General features: G+C 43.5%; 1 protein-coding gene and 1 long non-coding RNA gene across 8 annotated transcripts in view; one reads left to right on the top strand and one right to left on the bottom strand.

Annotated features, from left to right (window-relative positions):
- Nucleotides 1-20,160, top strand: part of ANGPT1 (angiopoietin 1) — a 274,758-nt gene that overhangs the window by 166,618 nt on the left and 87,980 nt on the right. For all 7 annotated transcript variants that reach the window (XM_053247661.1, XM_053247660.1, XM_053247662.1 and 4 more), the window contains one exon: nt 5,921-6,042. In XM_053247661.1, coding sequence (XP_053103636.1) covers nt 5,921-6,042 — 122 coding nt within the window. The remainder of the gene's footprint in view (nt 1-5,920; nt 6,043-20,160) is intronic.
- On the bottom strand, nt 12,098-19,801 carry LOC128323828 (uncharacterized). The gene is made up of 3 exons (XR_008306481.1): nt 19,536-19,801; nt 13,527-13,590; nt 12,098-12,238 (listed from the first exon to the last, which is right to left on the bottom strand). It is a non-coding gene; the product is annotated as an uncharacterized LOC128323828 (long non-coding RNA).

Here is a 20,160-nt window from a genome sequence, read left to right as displayed (position 1 = left end):
TGAAACTGAAAAGCAACCAAGAGTTCAAATTCAGGTTTGTGGTCATTAGCTTTGGGTTGCTTTTTTTGTGGAACCGTAGGTTCTTACATTCGGACAAGCACAAACCTGAACCTCTGGCATGGTTGCCTCTGGTTTGGTGTGATGTCTAAAGGCAGCCTATATTTCATTTTTGATGGCCCCCCTAGGACCCCAAGGAGTTCCATGGACTCCAGGTTAAGAATCCCTGGTCCATGGGCATCCAGTGCCACAGAAAATACCTAATCTCTTCTGATCAGAGTAACTTCTTGACTTTAACTCACAGTGGTGGTTCCCTTCTGGTTATAACTGAAACTGAACAGGACCTGGTAGAATCTGCACTGAAGTAAATGTCCATGTTTGTTTACTGCCTCCAATTGCTTACTAAATACATACAGGGTGTGAATCTGATGGGAGCAGGGAGATAATTCCCAGGATCAGCATCCTAGGTTTTGATACATGATTCATTGATTTTGAGGAGGGGTTTAGGAACACAGGATGCTGCCTTATACTGAATCAGAGCGTTGATCCATCTAATTCAGTATTATCTACACTGACTGGTAGTGGCTCTCCAAAGTTTCAGGCAGGACTCTTTCACAGCCCTACCTGGGATACCAGGGATTGAACCTGGGACCTTCTACAAGCAAAGCAGATGCTGCGACCACTGAGCTATGGCCCATTCCCAGTTATGGTCCCATCCCTATGGCTTGTTCACAATTCATAATTCCCCAACACTCCTTCCCTTTTTCCTTACAGGTTTTAGCATATGGGATCTAACAGTTGCTGTGCATCATTCATGTGTGCAATCACTACATTGGCAAGTCAGTTGTACAGTAGAGTGTTGGAGATGGATCTTTTTTTTTTTAATTCAAGCCTTGAAACAAGTTTACAGTACCCTTTCCCAAAATAATTACTTAGCTGCATATCAGCATATAGAGTAACAAGATCAATTACACAAGAAAGCCCAGTTAATTTAGTCTAGCTAGAGATAATATACACATGGTGATGACAATATAGCCTTACTCGAGCTCTCAGCTTCTTAGTTTTCCATAGAAGGGGTAATTAAAGTTTCATATAAGATGACCTTAGCTTGAAGGTGATAGAATATGAGTGCAGGAAAGTTCTGGAACAAATATTTTATATTTTTGAACTTATGTCATAACAGAGAATAGAAGCAACAGTATATATTTGCACTGTATTAAAATAAAATATGCACATCAAGCAACGTCAACCCACTCATCAACCTTGATAAAGTCTTGTTGTGACATGTGCTATGACTGTTGACTTCCCATAGTTTGATTCTGCAACTATGGTGTTCCATTAGTATGAGACCTGGCTTAGTTTAATTGAGAAAAGGGGTACACCTAGAAGCTGAGAGAAACATAGAAAATGGGCAGGATCTAGACTGTTGTTCATGATTTAACACTACTGAAATAAATGAGACAACTTAGTCATGACAAATCAGTTCCATTAATTTCAATGCAACTAATTGAGTCTGGAACCTGCTCAGTATGCTTGATATAGGGCTGCCACTGAAAAATGGAAATTCTGTTTCAAGATCTCCTTCCTGTTAATATTTAGTAACACATACCCCTGTCATTTCTCTGCCCCCGGCCAGCCAAAGATGTGGAACAGACATCTTGGCTCAGTGGTAATTAGTCAACCATTTCCCATTTTCAACCCAGTCAGCAGAAGCTGCCAGATCCACTCTTAAATTGTGTAAGAAACCACCCTGAGCCTTTTGGAAGGGCAGTATAAAAGTTTTAATAATAAATAAATAAATAAATAAAATAAAATAAAATAAAATAAAATAAAATAAAATAAGAATACTAGTAAAACAGTTTGCATTTTGCAAGCCTTCTGCCAGTTCCAGGGGCACCAGCAAGGGCAGGGCAAAATACCTGCAGAAGATGACAAACATCACCACCCCCTGCAACTGCCATTACCATGTGATTCTAGTCTGTTCCTAAGTCGATAGGGATGTACACAAATCTGCTTTGGCTGGTTTGGCTGGAAACCAAACTGGATTTGAGCCAACCTGGCTTGGTTCAGTTTTGGTCCCGGTCGAACCAGACTCAGTTTGAGTTCAAACCAAGCCAGTTTGAACTGGCTCTGAGCTCTACTGGTGAAGGGGAATCCAGTGAGTTTCCCCCATTACCAGTAAAGGGGCAGTGGGGCTTGCCTAAGGGTAGAACGGGTGGGAGGGAGTCAGCAGAGGCCATGGGGGCAGAGTCTAGGGCAGTGGTAGGTCCCCCCACCCACCCCAGCAGCATCCCCGAGAGTAGGCAGGGTCGTTGGCAGCCCAGTTCAGGCCTCACACATTTGTGGATGCCATTTTAGTTACCTCACCAGATTCCCCCCATTACCAGTAGAGCTCCAAGCTTGCTCAGTTCAAACTGAGCCCGGTTCAGTTTGAACTTGGACCTACTGAGGCTGGTCTTGTTTGACCCCGGACCTGTCAAGCCAAGCCGGCTCAATGTCAAGCCCAGCTCAAACTGAACTGGCTCACACACCCCTACAAGTATATGAGGTCTCATTCCCCATGCTTTCCAATGCTTCCACATTTTCCAGGGCATTGATGAAGTTTTTTTCAGGATTTTGGATTTTTTTTTTGGTAGTCTGGGTGAGGTCTGAAGCCTACCTGTGAAAACGGCATGTTTCTATCTTTCATGGTTTGGTCTTGGAGTTTCATGTCAGCCAGTCAGTGAGGCTATTCCCACGATCACCCCAAAGCAGGCTAAGGGAGCCCAGCCCACTTGGGGGCAATCGTATGCTACAACGAGAGTTGCGCGGCTCCCAGCAGCTAAACTCGTTAAATCCCCCTCTCCTTAAACAAGGTTAATTGAGTGATTGCTCCGTTAGCCTTGGGTTTTTTAATCATGTGTCACTGCGGTGACACATGAGGAGACCCCTGGCTGGGAGTCTGCAAGCAGCTTCCCCGGCTCAGGGGTCTCTCCAGGATGCCCTGCGCATTCGCACGGAGCATCCTGGAACTTCCAGGGGCCGTGCGGCCCCCTATCCCCACAGCCCCCGCCAGCTCCAGCCCACTCTCCCCGCAAGCCCGACATAAGCTCTTCTCACGGGTTGTGAGAAGAGCTTCAGTGAGGGCTTGCTGTTTGCAAGCATATTAACTTATCTTTCAGTGACTGTGACTCTAGTCCTTTAAAAAAAAGACTTCTATGAAGTCTCATTCCCCATGCTTTCCAATGGGATGGTTCCTACAGATTTTCTGGGAAAGTAGTGAATTTTTTCCCCCTGGGGGTTTGGATGTTTTTGGTAGTCCGGGAAAAGTCTGGAACCTACTTGTGAAAACAGCATGTTTTTCTCTTTTGTGGTTTGGTTCGGGAGTTTCATGTGAGTGAGTAAGTGAGTGAGTCAGTGAGGTCCAAGCAGCTTTATAGATGAGAAGAGCTCTGTCAAGGTCTATCTTATCCAGCATCCTGCTTCCCACAATGACCAGCTAGATGCTATGGGAAGCCCACAAGCAGGAGATGAAGGCATGCCCCCTTTGCTGCGGTTGTTCTCTTGCAACTGGTATTCAGAGGCAACAAAATAATTTCGGCAAATTCACCATGAGTGATCCAAAACCTGGTTCAGTTACATGTGACTGACGCCTTTATCCACAATCCAGCTGAGACAAAATTATTGGATTTGAAGTAACTCAGGAGCACACATTGCTTTGGCTCCTGCCAAAAATAGTCCATCAGCAGTGACTGATCCTTTATGTTCTATATTTGGTCAAGGGTGTCCTCTTTACAATTCCATTCATGTGTTATGTTTGAACAGCAATGGCAGTGGAAGACAGAGACATGATGATCTTCCCACAAACTCTCCAGAGCCTACTTATCCTTCAGAAACAAGAAGTCGGAGAAGTGCCAATAAAATCAAACAGAGATAACAGCAAGTTAATTGAGCTCAGGCCTGGATAGGAAGCTTGGGAGCTCATAATAAAGAAGAGAGTTTTGGTTTTTTTTTACATTTCTATCCCGCTTTTCCTCCAAGGAGCCCAGAGCAGTGTACTACATACTTAAGTTTCTCCTCACAACAACCCTGTGAAGTAGGTTAGGCTGAGAGAGAAGTGACTGGCCCAGAGTCACCCAGCTAGTTTCATGGCTGAATGGGGATTTGAACTCGGGTCTCCCTGGCCCTAGTCCAGCACTCTAACCACTACACCATGCTGGCTCTCACTTGAAGCTCCTTGATTTTTATCTGGCTCAAATTAAAACATCAAATTCCTGGCACACACCTCCACACCAGCCTCTAGACCAGTGATTCTCAAACTTGGGTCCTCAGGTGTTATTGGACTTCAACTCCCATAATCCTCAAGCAAAGGCCACTGAGGCTGGGGATTTTGGGAGCTGAAGTCCAATAACACCTGAGGACCCAAGTTTGAGAATCCCTGCTCTAGACCCATTCCCTTGAACCCAACACTTAGCCTCCCCTTCCCGTTAAATTCGATTAGCCTGGCTTGCAGCAGTGGGGCAGTTGTGGAGATGTGTTCCCCCCAAAAGACATCTCCCCCCACCAGATATCCTGGCATAGCCGCTCATTAGGATGAAACGCTACTACAACTTTCAAAGTTGGATTGACTTTTCTCAGAAACTTTGAGGTTCTCTACATTTTGAGCTCATTCTGACACAAGCTACCCCCAGGTAGGAGAGAATTAACCCTGGCAGCTCATGTTGTCTGAGCTACCAGAGGGCCTACTGACCTGCTCCAGACCTGGGTAGCCCAGATCCACTACCTGGTAAAAAGTGAGGTAGGAGGAAAATGGAGCCTGCCCTACCTCACTTTTTGGTTGTCTGTGCCACTGCCACATGCAAAGCTGTTCTTGGGTTTTTGTTTCATTTGCTGTCTAATTATGTGAAACATTTCTTTACTGTGCAAAGGATGGGATCCTGATTATGACTCCTTCCCTATGGGGAGTCTAGGTGGTATTATCTGCAAAGGCTGCAGTAAGAGCCTAGTGAGGCCAGCTGGGTTTGAAAACACACACTGGAGGATTGTAGACGTACTCTCACAGAGATGCAGAAAATCTGAGGCTATGACAAAGATGAATAAATAGGGACAAAAAATAGCAAAAGAGATACTGAGGCTATTCCCACAATCACTGGAAAGCGGGCTAAGGGAGCTTAGCCCACTTTCCAGGAATCATGGGAACCATGGGGCTTGCAGGCGAGCCTAGTGCTCCCAAGGTGGCTAGCCCACCTAATTCCCCCTCCCCTCCCTGAGCGAGCACTCCGTTAACCTCATTTGGTTGCTCGTGTGTCACCACAGCCTATAACAACACACAGGTAGACCCCCGACCCTGAGGCTGCAAGCAGCATCCCAGGCTCGCGGGTCTCTCCAGGATGCCCCGTGCGCTCATGCGTGGCCACGTGGCCCCCGATCCCCACAGCCCCTGCCGGCTCCATGACAGAGCCAAAGTCATGTGCGTGGGTGGGTAGATCAGCCGTGGTTCCCTTTTGATCACCCAGGGCATCCAGGGCTGCCTTTTGACCAAGGGCTAAGTCCGCTCTCCCCGCAGACCCAGAAGAAGCTCTTCTCAATCGTGAGAAGAACTTCACTATGGGATAAGAAATTTTGTTTCTAGAACAGTAGCAGATTGGCTTGTGTTTCAGTTTTGTGCAAATACCCTGGCAGGCTTCTTAGCTAAGGTTTGGATAGTAACAATGCAAAACCTGTCCTTTTGCTGTAGTAACTGAAGTAAAACTACAGACTAGTGTTTTTCTCTTGGTTTTCAGTGCCACCATTATTAATATGCTGCTGCCTAAGATATATTTCTCAGCTGAATGGTTCTGTACATCTAGCATAAGGAAAAGCAGGAAAGTGATGTTACTATTAATGTTAACAATCACACTAAAATACTGCAGGTTGTAACTTTTTTGTTGTTTGCCTCTTTAAGGTACTAAATCAGACATCCCGACTAGAAATTCAGCTCCTGGAAAATTCATTATCTACTTACAAGCTGGAGAAACAACTGCTCCAACAGACCCATGAAATCTTTAAAATTCAAGAGAAAAACAGGTGAGGGCAAAATTCTTGGATCATTATGACTGCTGTTTCTGACAATTCCCACTATTGTTTCTGAGAATTATTGAATTATTTATTTATTACTTTCCTCTCTGCCTTTCTTCCATCAAGAAGCTCGGTGCGGCTTACATGGTGTTTCCAAGTGGTCACCCATTCAGACCATGACCAGACCTAGATCTACTTAGCTTCATCAAAGTGGATGCATCATGTGCCTTCAGGCCATGTCCTGAGACCTCACGGGGCATGTTTTAAGATACCAGAGTTGCTATCACACCTTCAGTAGTGTGTGGCCTCAATGTATAGATGGAGTGAGATTACAATTCTATATCCATCCTCTAACCACACATTCAGCAGAAAGAGAACCATATGTGTCTATAAATGTGTGGAGGTAGGTTATATCTGCACCACTGAGAACCTTGCCAAAGGGTTAGGGTTAGGGTTATTAATCACATATGAGCCTACATGTGCAGAGATATATGCATATGTAGGCAGTTAGTAACAGGTGAACTCCCCTCAGTTTGATCTGAAAATGGGTCACCAATTATGTATATTTTTAGATAATTCACAAGGGTGACCTTACCCCCCCCCCAAGTTATAAGTTGACTGGCTGCATTTGCATATAATGCAGAACCATGCATCCAATGCACCTGTAGTTGCGCACCCCCTCCCCCCACTCTCCTGTCCAAATTTGGATGTACTGGAGAGCATCCTATCTCCAGGTGGCAAGACTGCAGAGAGGCGGGAAGTTGGTTGTGTGGACTTCCTTCTCGACTGAAGGATAGCCCTCACAGCCAATCAGGTAGGGAGAGAGGGAGGAGCTTCCTCCCTCAACTCCAGTCTGGCTGAATGCAACCTCCAGTGCTGTATTTGGAAAGAACAGATGCTCCCTGGATCCTTGGTTTGGAGCAGCTACAAACCTTCACCTACAAACCAAGGGTTCAAACTGGAGTCTCCTCAGCACACCCTTGGGTCACACTACAGATCGGACTGGGGTTGCACATGTTCGGATGTAACAGGAAGGAAAATGCAGGTCCCTGCAACCCCGATCCCCCGTTACATGCAAATGCAGCCTCAGTATTGGTTGCATTGTAATCAATTGGTTCCAAATTTAATCTCTTTTATTACTTTCACCATGAGGAGCCAGGAGGAAAGGCTCAGCAGGAGGGTTCATCAGCAGGAAAAGCTCAGCCTTCCTTTTCCCCTGAAGCGACTGCTGGAGGAGGGGGAGTGGTATTGCAGGAAGAATTGTGTGGGAGACCATCATCCTGAGCAGGGGAAGTTTAGACGTCCTCTTCCCATACTGTATCACCAGCTCCAAAAATGAAAATGTATCACCAGCTGTACAGCATTATTGCGCTATTGATCATATGAGGAGGTTTGGGGACTTGCTGCAGAGCAAGCTGTTCAGCTGGCCTCACTGTGTGGTGTGGAGAAACTGTGGGGTGTGGAGAAACTTTGGGGAATTCTTCAGAGAAGAACGCTGAAACTTTGAAACAATTCCAGTTTCTCTTTTTTCAGGGAGGAACCCTGAAAACTGTGGTTTCTCCTTGAAGGAATACTGAGAACCTGAAGTTCAGGTGGGAGTTTAGATGAATTGGTTACTTCCTCCATGCAGTGTTTGGAAGAATTCTTTTATTCCTTTCTTGAATGTGAAGCCCTTTCCATCCTCTTTCTTTCTCTGCATGTCAAGTCTTTTATCTGCTTCTGTAGGAGGACTTGGGTGTTCAGAGCCCTCATTGTAAGAGGCAAGTATCTACAAATGCATGTTTTTTTGCATACATGGGGAGTTCTCTGAATGCACAGAAACTCCTACTCTCTCTTTGGGTGTCCCTGTTTCAGTGTCCTGCTGGTCAGCACAAGGTCACCAAGTCTGCTATTAAAGGAAATTATATATTGTCTAATCAGGCACATTGGACTAAATGGACCATTGTCAAATGCAGCAGGGTTTTTCTTGTTATCTTTAGAAAGGGATTGTTTGTGTAAAGGTAGGGGGTAGCATAAGAAAGTACAAATGGAGCAATGAAACTAGATATTGTTCTGCATCACAAAATCAACCCAATGACTCATTAAGCACAAAGCTGTTTTGGACTGCTTTTTGTGTTGTTTGAAAGGACTTCATGTTCATTTCTCTGACAACTGCTCCACATTTTTTTTCCAAGGTATCCTCAAGGGCTCAGAACAGCTTCATTGTCAGCAAATAATGAGCAAATTTGAACTGAATGGATTCAGAGGCTCTTTTAACAATCTGTTCATATCATCTTCTGGGATCTTTCTTTCCATTACTTACTTTTAGCAGACCACAAGCTTATCTTATAGGTCATGTGATTTCTAGCGACCTATTTATTAAGTGATAATTGCAGTCATCATCTGATTAACCTGGTTATCGAAAAGCACCCTTAGGACTCATTTATACATCACCAATGGTGGTCCCTGACCCATGGTGCCTGGTGTTGCACCATTTTATTGCAGTAATGAGAATCTCAGAATCTCATGGCCTGGAGTCTTCAGGAATCAGCATCGATCTCCAGTAGACTATTGGAAGCTATGCTGAAGATTGTAATGGCTTAGTATTGTGAAAAATATGGTGGGGGGAAACCCTCCAGGAATAGCTTTGGTCAGAGCTGGCAGTTCTGTATTGGTGGGACAAACTGCATAAGGCCTCATTTGGTAGGGAGGGTAATGTCTGGGTGGACATGGTCCTTACAGCTGACTCTGCCCACATGGTTCCAAATAGTCTACCATTGCTCCAGTGTCACTTGGAGAAACCGTGATAAAGTGGGCCCTGTACCACTGTGTGTGCTGTCTCAACAGCACCACGGGTTTGATATGCATGCAAGTAGCAAGCCTTGTTAATATTTTGCGACTTTATTTTGGTGTATGTAACTCTAGAAGAATAATTTAGTCTATGTTTTTAGATGAACCAGAAGCATGCTGACCACATAGGCGGAGGACAGCTATTACAGCCTATTTAGAATCAATGTATTGGGAACAGCTTAGTAGGGCTGCCTCAGTCGGAGAGCCAATAAAGCACTGTCTCCTCCTTTGCTTGGGCCTTTCACCTTTTCCCTGCCAGTCCTACCAATAGCAGAAAAGGGTCCTCTCTGGGAAGAAGGGGAAGAAGCCTTCAATCCTCACTGAACCTATCTCTGAAGACAATGGTCTTTTTACCTAATGGGTTTAATGTCTAAAGTATCACCGATCTGAATGAACAAATTCTAAGGAAACAGCATCTATGACATATGATATGATATCTATGATATGTGACATTCTTTGCATGTTAGACAATAAAAATCATTTCACCTTCTTGGATGTTCTCTTTTGATTTAACTGCATGAAATCATCTGATGTTCAGAACACGTGATTTTTTAATGACAGGTCTCTTAGTCACATGTGAAAGCAACAAGCTGAGATTTAGAACCCTTTTAGTTAATGTGCCGTATCAACTTCCTTGTGTTCACATATTGTGGAATTACCTGCCATGCCATTATAAAGCGTCTGTGCTGAAAGGAAAATGTGTCTGGCTTTTAACCCACTGACCTTCTGATTGCATTATTGAACTGCCAAATATCAGCTTAGGCATAAGTATTTATTTAGAGTGTGGAAAAGGCAGAGATTCACATAAGCGATGGCTGGCGTACTTACTGTTTTCATTTATTTATGTATCCTAGCAATGTATCATGCTGTGAAGATATGTGTGGCAGTAAGTAAACATGCTCTGCCTTGACCTATGTGCAGCTAGACTGACTTGCGCACTGCTGTGGCCTATGATGTGTTGAAATGGCATGAGCTTGTATGTTAAAAGAGAGGATGTGCTGAAAAGCAACTGTGAAAAGCAGCTTGTTTGTATGCTACAGTAAAGGGAAGGAGGAAAAAAGTCTTTGCTCATGAAAGCAGGCTGGAACACAATTGATTAAGAAAAGTGGCAGAGGTGGGTAGATTGAAGAAGTTGCACTTCCTGGTTTTGGATGCCACATTTTTTTTCTGTATTGAAGAGAGGTGGTTTTTTCATTAAATGACTGAATGGGAATATTTGGGTTAACATACTGAGGAGCCAAGATATATACGAACAGCCAAGACTAGTCTAAGGAAGCCAAGCCCGGGCTTGGCTCCCTGTAAGAACCCCCAGGAGGCACACAGCTCTCGGCGGCACCTCGGCAGCAAATCCACCTAGGGAGCCCACCTCTTAAACGAGATTAAGGGAGTGAGTGCTCCCTTAACCATGTTTCCCTGGTTGTGTGCCAGCCAGGGGCATAGTTAGGGGAGGGGGGCCTGTGTTCACCCCTCTCTCTAGGGAGGTAATGAAGAAGATAGGGAGGGGTGGAGCTGGGGGGACCTCAGGAGCTCAGGGGTCTGGGTTCTTTGAACCCATCTGCTCAATTATAGTTAAATCCTTGGTGCCAGCACTGACAGGGTGTCCACCAATTGCTGGGGGAATTCCCCACAATGCACCACGCACTCGCATGGTGTATTGTGGGATTTATGGGGGCTGGGATGAGGTGTCCCGGCTCCCATGCCTCCGCACTCCCTGGAGCAGCAGCAGACTGTCTGGCCGCGCAATCTGCATGGCCTGACAGTCATCAGAGATCATCTGAGGGGAAGGTGGGCTTCTGCAGCCTTCCCCACCGACCCACCCACCCGGTCTTGAGAACAACCTCACTCACTTGCTCCACAAGCTTCCCTCATGGGCATGGATAATTTGTAATCCACAAGCTACAGGTGGACCTCATTATCCACAGGGGTACCATTCTCGGCTACAACAGCAGATAATGGAACTGAGGATAAGGAGGCATTGAGGCAATGGGGATCGAGAGGTTAGGTTCCTGGAGGCTAAAAAAAAGGGTAAAAACAGCTAGAAACTTGAGGGAAAAAGTGAAACAAAGTGTTGTACCATGCTCTGCGGGTCTTCACCTATCCACCAACGCCCCAATTCTGCCATTTCCCCTGCAAAACGTTGCAGGGATTTAAAAAAAACAACAACTAATGAGCCACAAAATGTTTCCTTTTCATCAAAATTGTGGCTGGAAATTATCTCAGAGGTCATTTCCGGCCACCCTGAAACTGCGTATATGTGAAAATTAACATACCAAGGCCGGGTGCACATGGCCCAACTGTGGACATGCGAAACTGTGGTGTTGGGGCTGCGTATAAACAAGGTTCACCTATAGTTACTGGGAAAATTTGGTGTTGATTAATCTGGGCTTGACCTCTAACTGAGTAAAGAAACATCATGTAAAACATTGGCTCTCTTGTATTTAGCAGGGAGACAGCAACTGTCCCTATTCAGCCCAGCACAGAATTTCTCCAGAGGCTGTTGCTGGTGCTCTCTTGTTTTTTTTTTGCTTTAGATGTTGAGCTCTTGGGGGACAAGGAATAATTTTTTCATACCTTTTGCTATGTAAATCACTCTAAGAAACTTTTTTGGTTAAAAGGCAGTATATACTTATTTCTAATAAGTAGTGGCTGTCACTGTGTCTGGGGACACACACAAAACTCTCCCCGTTCACCTTTCTCCCCAAATACTGTTCTGAGTAACTTCAGGATTCAAATGTTTTGGGGGCACCACCAATGCATCCATTTCTTAAATTCTGGGGCTTCATTCATACTGCTATGTTTCCACAATTTGCCACCATTTTCAGACTGTTTTACTTAGGGATGTCGATCAGTGCATATCTACATTTAGGATATCACAGCATAAAAAGGAATATTGATGTGGTCTCATGACCACATCAAGATTTCTCTTTACATTGCGATTTCATTAATCTGCACATTTCACACATTGTAAAATCAATATATGTTAGCGACAGGTTCACTTTTGTTAATTCCATGAACATATGGTGTCCATGAACATATGGTCAGCCATGACTATGTGCAACTTCCCAACCAGTGTACCCAGAGCAAAAACGCCCTGTATATGAGACCATAACAAGTAATAATCCACACATGCGTGCCTTTTTCTAAAAAGTGGACTTTTCCTTTAAGAATTTTGTAACATATGGAGTGGCCTGTTGTTAGGAAGGATGTTCTTGCCTTTATGTGCACAATGATAAGTCACAGTTCAACCAAGAAACGAATCACTTAGAAAATCTGGCACGAGAACTGCCACACCAGATACATGACGATCTCTTCACCAATAGTATCTGTAGTGTGAGTATAATGAACTGTCAAAAAACATCTGGTTCTATAACATTGCCTGCAAGAGAAAAAACACAATGAGGTTGTTCTCACAACCTCACACTGCCACTAGGGAGATCTGCGGGGAAGACAGGAGCTTTTCTACCTTCCCCGGCAGAACTGCATTGTCGTATTTGCCTTTGCCACACCACACACCCACATGGGTGGTGGCACAGTGAAGGCAAAAGCTGGAATGGGAAGACTGTCCCCTCCCGCAACCCAGAGTGCCCCCCTGGCATGAGAGTGGTGGCCGCTCTCATTAGAGCAGCTACTATGCTCAGAGTGGCTGCTCGATCGCCTACCAAGGTAAAAACAAACCACAGGTTCATTTTACCTCAGTAAAGTGTCGGGTTAAAAAGTCGGGCTACCCTTTTCTGGAGCAGCCAGGAGCCCTCTGCTACCAGCGCTCCGGACAACACGAGCTGCCAGGGGTAACACAGGTAGCTTGTGTCGTGGGAACAGCCTCAATTTCTTGGATATAATTTGTTTATAGATGTCCTGAAAACTAAGGGCTAAAACCGACATGATCCATGAAGTTTGTGATCAGATCTCCCAACGCTTTAAGGAAACTTAAAAGCAGCTGTGGGGTTCCTGAGTTGCAACAGGAACGTAGTGCCGAGGGAGAGTGCTCTACATGTGACTTTGCCTGCATGCAATTTTCTCAACTCAAATGCCCCCTCAATATTTGCACTGTAGCCAAAATTTGTATATAAATGAACAAGACCACAATTGATGGTATGATATCATTATCAATGCAACTGTCATTGCATTTGGAAGGGGGAAATTATAATAAAATTTTATTTTTAAAAAAATTAAAGAAATATTAGCACTGCAGGAAAGGAGAAGACAAGCACCAAACACATTTCCCACATGAGTGAGGCTTGTAGAAACTTTGTTTGTACTTCTGTGATTTTTATTGGAGTGGAGGAAAGAGTTTATTGGAGTGGAGGAAAGGTTTTACCTTCTGCAGTAGTGCTTCCTCTATCCAATTCCATCCTTCCCTCCCCTCACTTTTATTTTTTAAAATATATTTTTCTTTTTTTAAGCCTGGGAGATCTTATCAATGGTCTCCCACACCACATCCATTTTAGCTAACAAACCAGGTTTTCTCTTATATAACAAACAAATACGTATTAGGGATGTGTTGAACATAATTATGCATGCATAATTTCATCCCTTCTAGAAGTTGATGTGGCTTCCCTTAAAATTAAGCATATTTATTGAATATACTAACTGACTATATGAAAAACATGACCATTGGTCATTCTCTCTACCAGGTAAAGAATCATAATTAAATATCCACTTACATCCACATAAAAATAGGTAGAAGATGAGATGGGCCTTCATCTCAGTGAGGACACTCATCTGTACCTGTTGGAAGATCAAAGGAAGAGTGAATAATGTTATCTGTACTTAATGCAGAGCTGAAGACTCCTACTGGTGTTTACACACACACACACACACACACACACACACACACACACACACACACACAGACACACACACACACCTGGCCCACATCCTGTTCCCAGCCATATCTGAACTTGGAAGTTAAAATCCTCTTTAAGCTTCAAGCATGGTCTGGATTGGATTAGCAGATCTAGTCTGTACCTTGCAGAGGAAATTGTCTGAGTCAAGCAATCCATTCCCTCAGGGAAACATCATTTGTGCCATCTCCATGGTCTATTTCATCACCTTTCTCACAGACAGAAGCCATAATTGAAAGTCTTTACATTGGCCTCTTTGCTATCTGCCTAACCTTTCCATAACAGTGAAGTTTATGAGTGGGGTTATATACTAGAATGCTGAGCTATCCTGCTGCTTTACATCCTGACAAATTTAATGCTTCGTTCCTCTGGCGGAAAATTGGTTTCAGACCTCATTAATATCAATAGACTAGACAGCATTATATAATATGGTTACATTTGGGACAAAGGTCCTTTTTTAAAAAACCCAAAAACTAATGCTTCAGATTGTACAGTTAAAAGAAATATGCCCCACATTTAATTTACCACAAAAATAATACACTATTATTTGCACCTTTAACCTGTTCTAATTCTATTTCAATTAACAGGATTTTCTTACATGGAAAGCAGCAATTTCTGTGTACTTAGGTAAATTGTCAGGTCTGATGATTATATGTATGCATTTATTTATATATTTGTTTGTTTATTACATTTTTATACCGCCCCATCCAAAGGCTCTGGGTGGTGCACAAAAACTTGTCCTACACATTCATTAGACAAAATAAACATCTTAGGCTACTTTCCAAAATTATATTTTGTAAGTGTTCACATGAGCTTTTTAGAGGGCACCTAAAAACAGAAAGCATGAATGAAACAAATACATGTTTGCAAACATGTGTATCACAGAGATATACATATCCTTCTGTGTCTTACAGAGAATGTAAAAACCCTACATGCACAGACAATGATAAGTACTTCACTTGTACTACTACTACTACCACCACTACCACTACCACCAAGGCATCATACCTCCTTTATTTAGCAGAGGGAGAGTAACTGGCCCTATCCACCCCCAGCACAGTACTTCCAGTGCCTGTTGCTGGTGTCTGTCTTATGTTTCTTTTAAGATTATGAGCCCTTTGGGGACAGGGAGCCATCTTATTTATTTATTATTTCTCTATGTAAACTGCTTTGGAAACTTTTATTGAAAAGTGGAATATAAATATTCGTTGTTGTTGTTTCAAGTGATTAACGTCCAAAGCTGTGTCTCTATTTTGATCTAATCAAAGATTTACAATGAATAATATTATCTAAGGTATCAGACCTCCACAATCAGTGTCATAAAAGTACCTCCAGTGACTGTTCCTGGTTTCTATCTTATGTTTCTTTTAGATTGTGAGCCCTTTGGGGACAGGGATCCATCTTATTTATTTATTATTTCTCTGTGTAAACCACCCTGAGCCATTTTTGGAAGGGCGGTATAGAAATCGAATAAATAATAAATAATAATAAATAATAAAACACAACAGCTGACATAATGAAGAAAATTACTCAAAGTAGTCCCATTAAAATTAAGAGGACAAGTGGGAGAAGGCAAACAAAATACAGGTGTACTTCACTATACGTGGTACTGCTATTCGTAGTTCCACATATTCGCGGGTGTCCAATTGACACCCGACCTCATGATCCGTGTATACAAAAGGGTTAAAACCCATGTATCCACAGTTCCTAGGTGGCCAGAAATGAGCTTGGAGGTGATTCATGGCCACCATTTTGTCAAGAGGAGCCATTTTGTGTATCATTTTTTTAAAAAAGCATTCCCCCCACGATTTTTCATAGGAAAATGGGGAATTTGGAACTTTGGGGAGGCATTCCTTGACTGCTGAACACCCATGGAGCATGGTGGGGCACTTTATTTATACCTTTTCCCTTTTGAGGTCCCCTCATGTTTTGGGGCCAATTTTCCAGCCTCCAGGAACCCAACCCTTCCAATCCAATTAACTTTAATGCCCCGTTATCCGCAGTTTTGTTATCCATGGTTCCCCTGCTGAATGGAACCCCCCTCAGATAATGGGGTTCACCTATAGTCCCATTCAGACTAAAATATGTTAGGCAATGCTTAACTCATCCTTTTAATTTCAATGGGATTACTTTGAGTAATTTTCCTCATCATGTATGCCAGCATGTTCAGCAGTTTCAGCGGTCCCAACAGCAGACTCTTTTATTCTCTGTTGGTATTTCTGCTTTCAGTGCTGGCATGGAAGTCTCCTATTTAAATACACATCTGAGGTTTGGGGTTGAAATTGAGGGGAATCTCCTTGCTGTACAGCTAAATAAAGGATAAATGAAATAGAGTGGTCTGACTGCTAGTGGTTAGTGATTATCAAACCAGTGGGAATTCCATCAATTCTAGAGTTGTATTCCATCCCTATAGCTTCTATAAGATTTTCATTAGTGTCACAATATAGGAAATGATCTTTCTGCAGGAAGCTTCATGTTAAGGCATTGCATATGTATTCCTTATCAAAGTACTGATTCTGTGGTACATTTAAAGCCACATCTGGGGAAACTATATAGGGCCAAGTATCTAAAATGACCACCATCTTTATAAGTGCATCTTTTCATCTTATGGTGGTTGACAAGACTTTCACAAATATAAGGATGTGTCTTTGCTAAAGCAGTAAAACATCTGTGGGCTTCCACAATCCACAGTCATCCACCACGGAAGTTCTAAGCATAATCATAGTGCCTTTTTCTCTTGAGATAGTTGATGCAACTCATTTAACTGCCATTTCCAGGAATTAATTTACTGTTATGTAAAGAAGTGTGTGGTAGGTAACAAACAAGACAGCAGTGCACATAGTGGAAATCAGCTGACACCCATATACATGCACACCCCCACAGAAGCATTTCAACATGGATAGCTTCATATTTATTTAACACATTTTATTTATTTAACACATTAAACAACAGTGAAATCAATCAACATGTAGCCCATGAGACTCATGCTGTGTTTGAACTTTTTGTATGTATCTATTTTTAAAACTAACTCTTTGGTCCTGCAAGCAGTGCAGATAACGCAGGAAGCATGGGGCAATCAGCCCTGCGGAAAGAGCTCAGTGGGATGAACTCTTTTAACGCTCATTTTATATTTTGCATGCAGAAACAGCACTTTAGAGAGGCTTTTTAATATCCTACCCATTGCTTGTATCTGGTAGGTTTCTTAGTTTTTAGCTTTTTATTCAATCAATCATCTTTATGCTAAATCATTGTAAACCACTTAGAGAGCTCCGGCTATAAAGCGGTATATAAATGTAAGTGCTATTGCTATTGCTATTGCTATTTATTACAGTCATAGACCAGCATAAAATACAGGGGATGATTACACCGTGCAAAGTATAATGCATATCGATATGTTAAAGGACCTACAAAAACATTAAAGAGCATTTAAACGCATAAAAGGGCATAGGATAGCAATAAAAGGCATACAAGACACAAAAGTATAAAAGGCATAAAAAGGATAAAAAGGGATAAAAGGCACAAAGAGGTGTAATTGCATAAAAGCATGATAGATACAGTGAGACTCTATAACTATATATAAAAAGTGAAAAGCTATAATGCAAAAAAGTGGCAGGGACATAAATCTTTCAGATGGTGTGTTGTGTTGGATGAACAAATCGTAGCCTACAGTAGCCAGCAAAAGGTCAGACTAGGGCTGCTTGGAACCACCATTAACCAGCATCCGGCGGATTCTGGACACTGCCAGTGCCACACAGAACCTGGCAACGCTGTATGTAATAGCAGGCTTAGAGTTAGAAAGCAGCATAGAGACATAGATATGGCTCAGAGGTCCTGGGTACTTGCATAGCAATGGGCTGATAAGGGAAAGGCAAATGTCGCTGTAATATAAATAGTGAAGTAGGACATGCTCAGTTGTTTCAATCTGCCCAGAGCCACAGGGCCTTGTTGCTCTGCAAGTGGGATCTTTCTGAAAAGGCCTTCAAGCGCAGCGGGGGGGGGGGGATGTGACAACGTGCCCAGCTGAATGCCTTCCTACACTTTGGGACTAAGCTTTTTCTTTTAACTTTTGATCCTTTCAAAAGTAGTAACTTTTAAATGTTTTAATAGTTTGATGACTTTCAATAGTTTTAATGTTGTTTTAAGTTTTAAATTGTTGTAATGTTTTAACCTTTTTACTTGCTGTTTTTATTGTTTTGTTGTAAACCACCCAGAGACTTGCGTTTGGGGCGGTATACAAATATGTGGAAAAAAATGCGTTCTTAGCCTGGTCTTTTGACCTTTTAAATTTTTAGAAATTTTTATTGTTCTATATTGTATCTATTAATGGTGCAAGCCATCCAGAGCAGTAGTATACTTGAGGGGTGGGGTATATAAATTTTAAATAAATAAGAGCTCAGGTTGGATGACTTGCATCCAAAAGGATCTAGGGAAGCCGAAAGGAGAAAAGGTTCTCTTGAGATTTTGGAGAGCTGCTGCCATTTGGATTAAACTGGATTGGGCTGCATGCCCTGAAGATCTGAGTCAATATAAGATAGCAGGTTAGCAGGTCTGCACATGCGTGGCGGCCATGTGCATGCCAACGCTGCACACAGGCTGCAGGGAACAGCATCACAGCCGCTGTCGCCTTTGCTAGAGCGAGTGCTGTGCCCAGAAAAGCAGCATGGTGGCAGCAGAGCAGGTAAGGACTTGCTTACATGTGTCTTAAGGGGACTGTTCCCCTCCCCACTGAACAGGTTCAGCTGCGGGTGACCAAGCCAGTTCGGCACTTTCCAAAGGAGGCACCGAACTGACTTGTGCACATTCCTTGCTTGGAGGAGCCAGAGACTAGGAGTGTGCAATTCGGGTATTCGGTGATTCGGTTCGGGACCCGAACCGAATCACCCCTGTTCTGTTTTGCGCCCGAATATGGGCCACCCGAATCACCCTTGATTCGGTTCGGATTTGGATTTAATCCGAATCCGAATTGATTCGGGGGGTAAAGGGGCCCAGGGGCAAAATTTTGGGGTGGGGTGGTAGTGCCCAATGGGTGGATTCTACCACCCCAATTTCAGGGGAATTGGGCAAAGGGCTGATTTTGGGGAAAATTTTGAAGTTTTAGTGACTTTGGGGCAGTTCGGGGGCATAGCATGGGATCTGTGCAAAAGGAGTGGGGTGGGGTGGTAGTGCCTAAGGGGTGTAGGCTACCACCCCAATTTCAGGGGGATCAGGCAAAGGGCTGATTTTGAGGAAATTTCTGAAGTTTTCATGTCTTTGGGGCAGATTGGGGCAGAAAGTGGGGCCTGGGGCAGAATAGTGGGGTGGGGTGGTAGTTCCTAATGGGTGGAGGCTACCACCCCAATTTCAGGGGGATTGGACAAAGGGCTGATTTTTTGAGAATTTTTGAAGTTTTAGTGACTTTGGGGCAGTTTGGGGGCAGAAAGTGGATCTGCCCCAAAATAGTGGGGTGGGGTGGTAGTGCCTAATGGGTGGAGGCTACCACCCCAATTTCAGGGGGATTGGGCAGAGGGCTGATTTTTTGGGAATATTTGAGGTTTTGGTGTCTTGGGGTAGATTGGGGGCAGAAAGTGGATCTGCCCCAAAGGAGTGGGGTGGGCTGGTAGATAGTGCCTAATGGGTGGAGGCTACCACCCGTCCCCAATTTCAGAGTGATTGGGCAGAGGGGTGAATTTTGGTGAATTTCTGAGGTTTGTCTTCATAAGGTGAAGTGTGCTAAATTGATTACTTCCTCATATTCATAGTAATTGAGAGTGTGAAAAAGTGAAAGTGGGGTCATGAGAGTTGTTTAATTGAAAAAAATATCATTTGCTATGAAAGAATGAGAATTCACACCTCAGAAGGACTAAGGCTGGCATTGGGAGGTTGATGGATAGGCTTCACACACCAGACATGACCTCTGTACAGCAAGCTTGACTATCATATGTTAATGTTGGATGTGTATAGGATATATAGTCAGGAAGGTTGTATCCCAGTAAAGGTGTTGAAAGCCGAAAGCCGAAAGCAGCTTGTTATTTCTAAACAGTCTCCACAGCCTTTGTTAATGTTCTTAAGGGAACCACTCCCTGCCCCGCCCACACCGCATCAGCCGTTCAGGCACATCCCTACTCCGAGCCCTATCTGAACCTGTCAGTTAACTCCCAACTGAATTTTATAGCCTCCTATTCACTCAGTTCCAAAGCCCCTCCCTTAGAATTCTCTCCAGAGGAGGTACCTAGATTTATATTTCGCTTGACTGACAGTGTTCACTAGCCAGTCACCACACCCCTTGACTTTAGTGGAAGGCAAAAAGCTCATATCCATCTTTTGGTATTGTCCCATTTACCCTTTCAGTTAAAGCAAGCAAGAAGCACTTGCAGGAGGGCAGGTCAGAGGCCACAGTAGAGCCTGCAAGACTTCATGGGCTCTAGTGAACTGTGTGTCCAGAATAGGGAAGGCAAGTAATCCAAATCCAAATCAA

This window comes from Hemicordylus capensis, chromosome 4 (genome assembly GCF_027244095.1).
Source record: "Hemicordylus capensis ecotype Gifberg chromosome 4, rHemCap1.1.pri, whole genome shotgun sequence".
Classification (NCBI taxonomy): domain Eukaryota; kingdom Metazoa; phylum Chordata; class Lepidosauria; order Squamata; family Cordylidae; genus Hemicordylus; species Hemicordylus capensis.
This window is presented reverse-complemented; position numbering and strand designations above follow the sequence as displayed.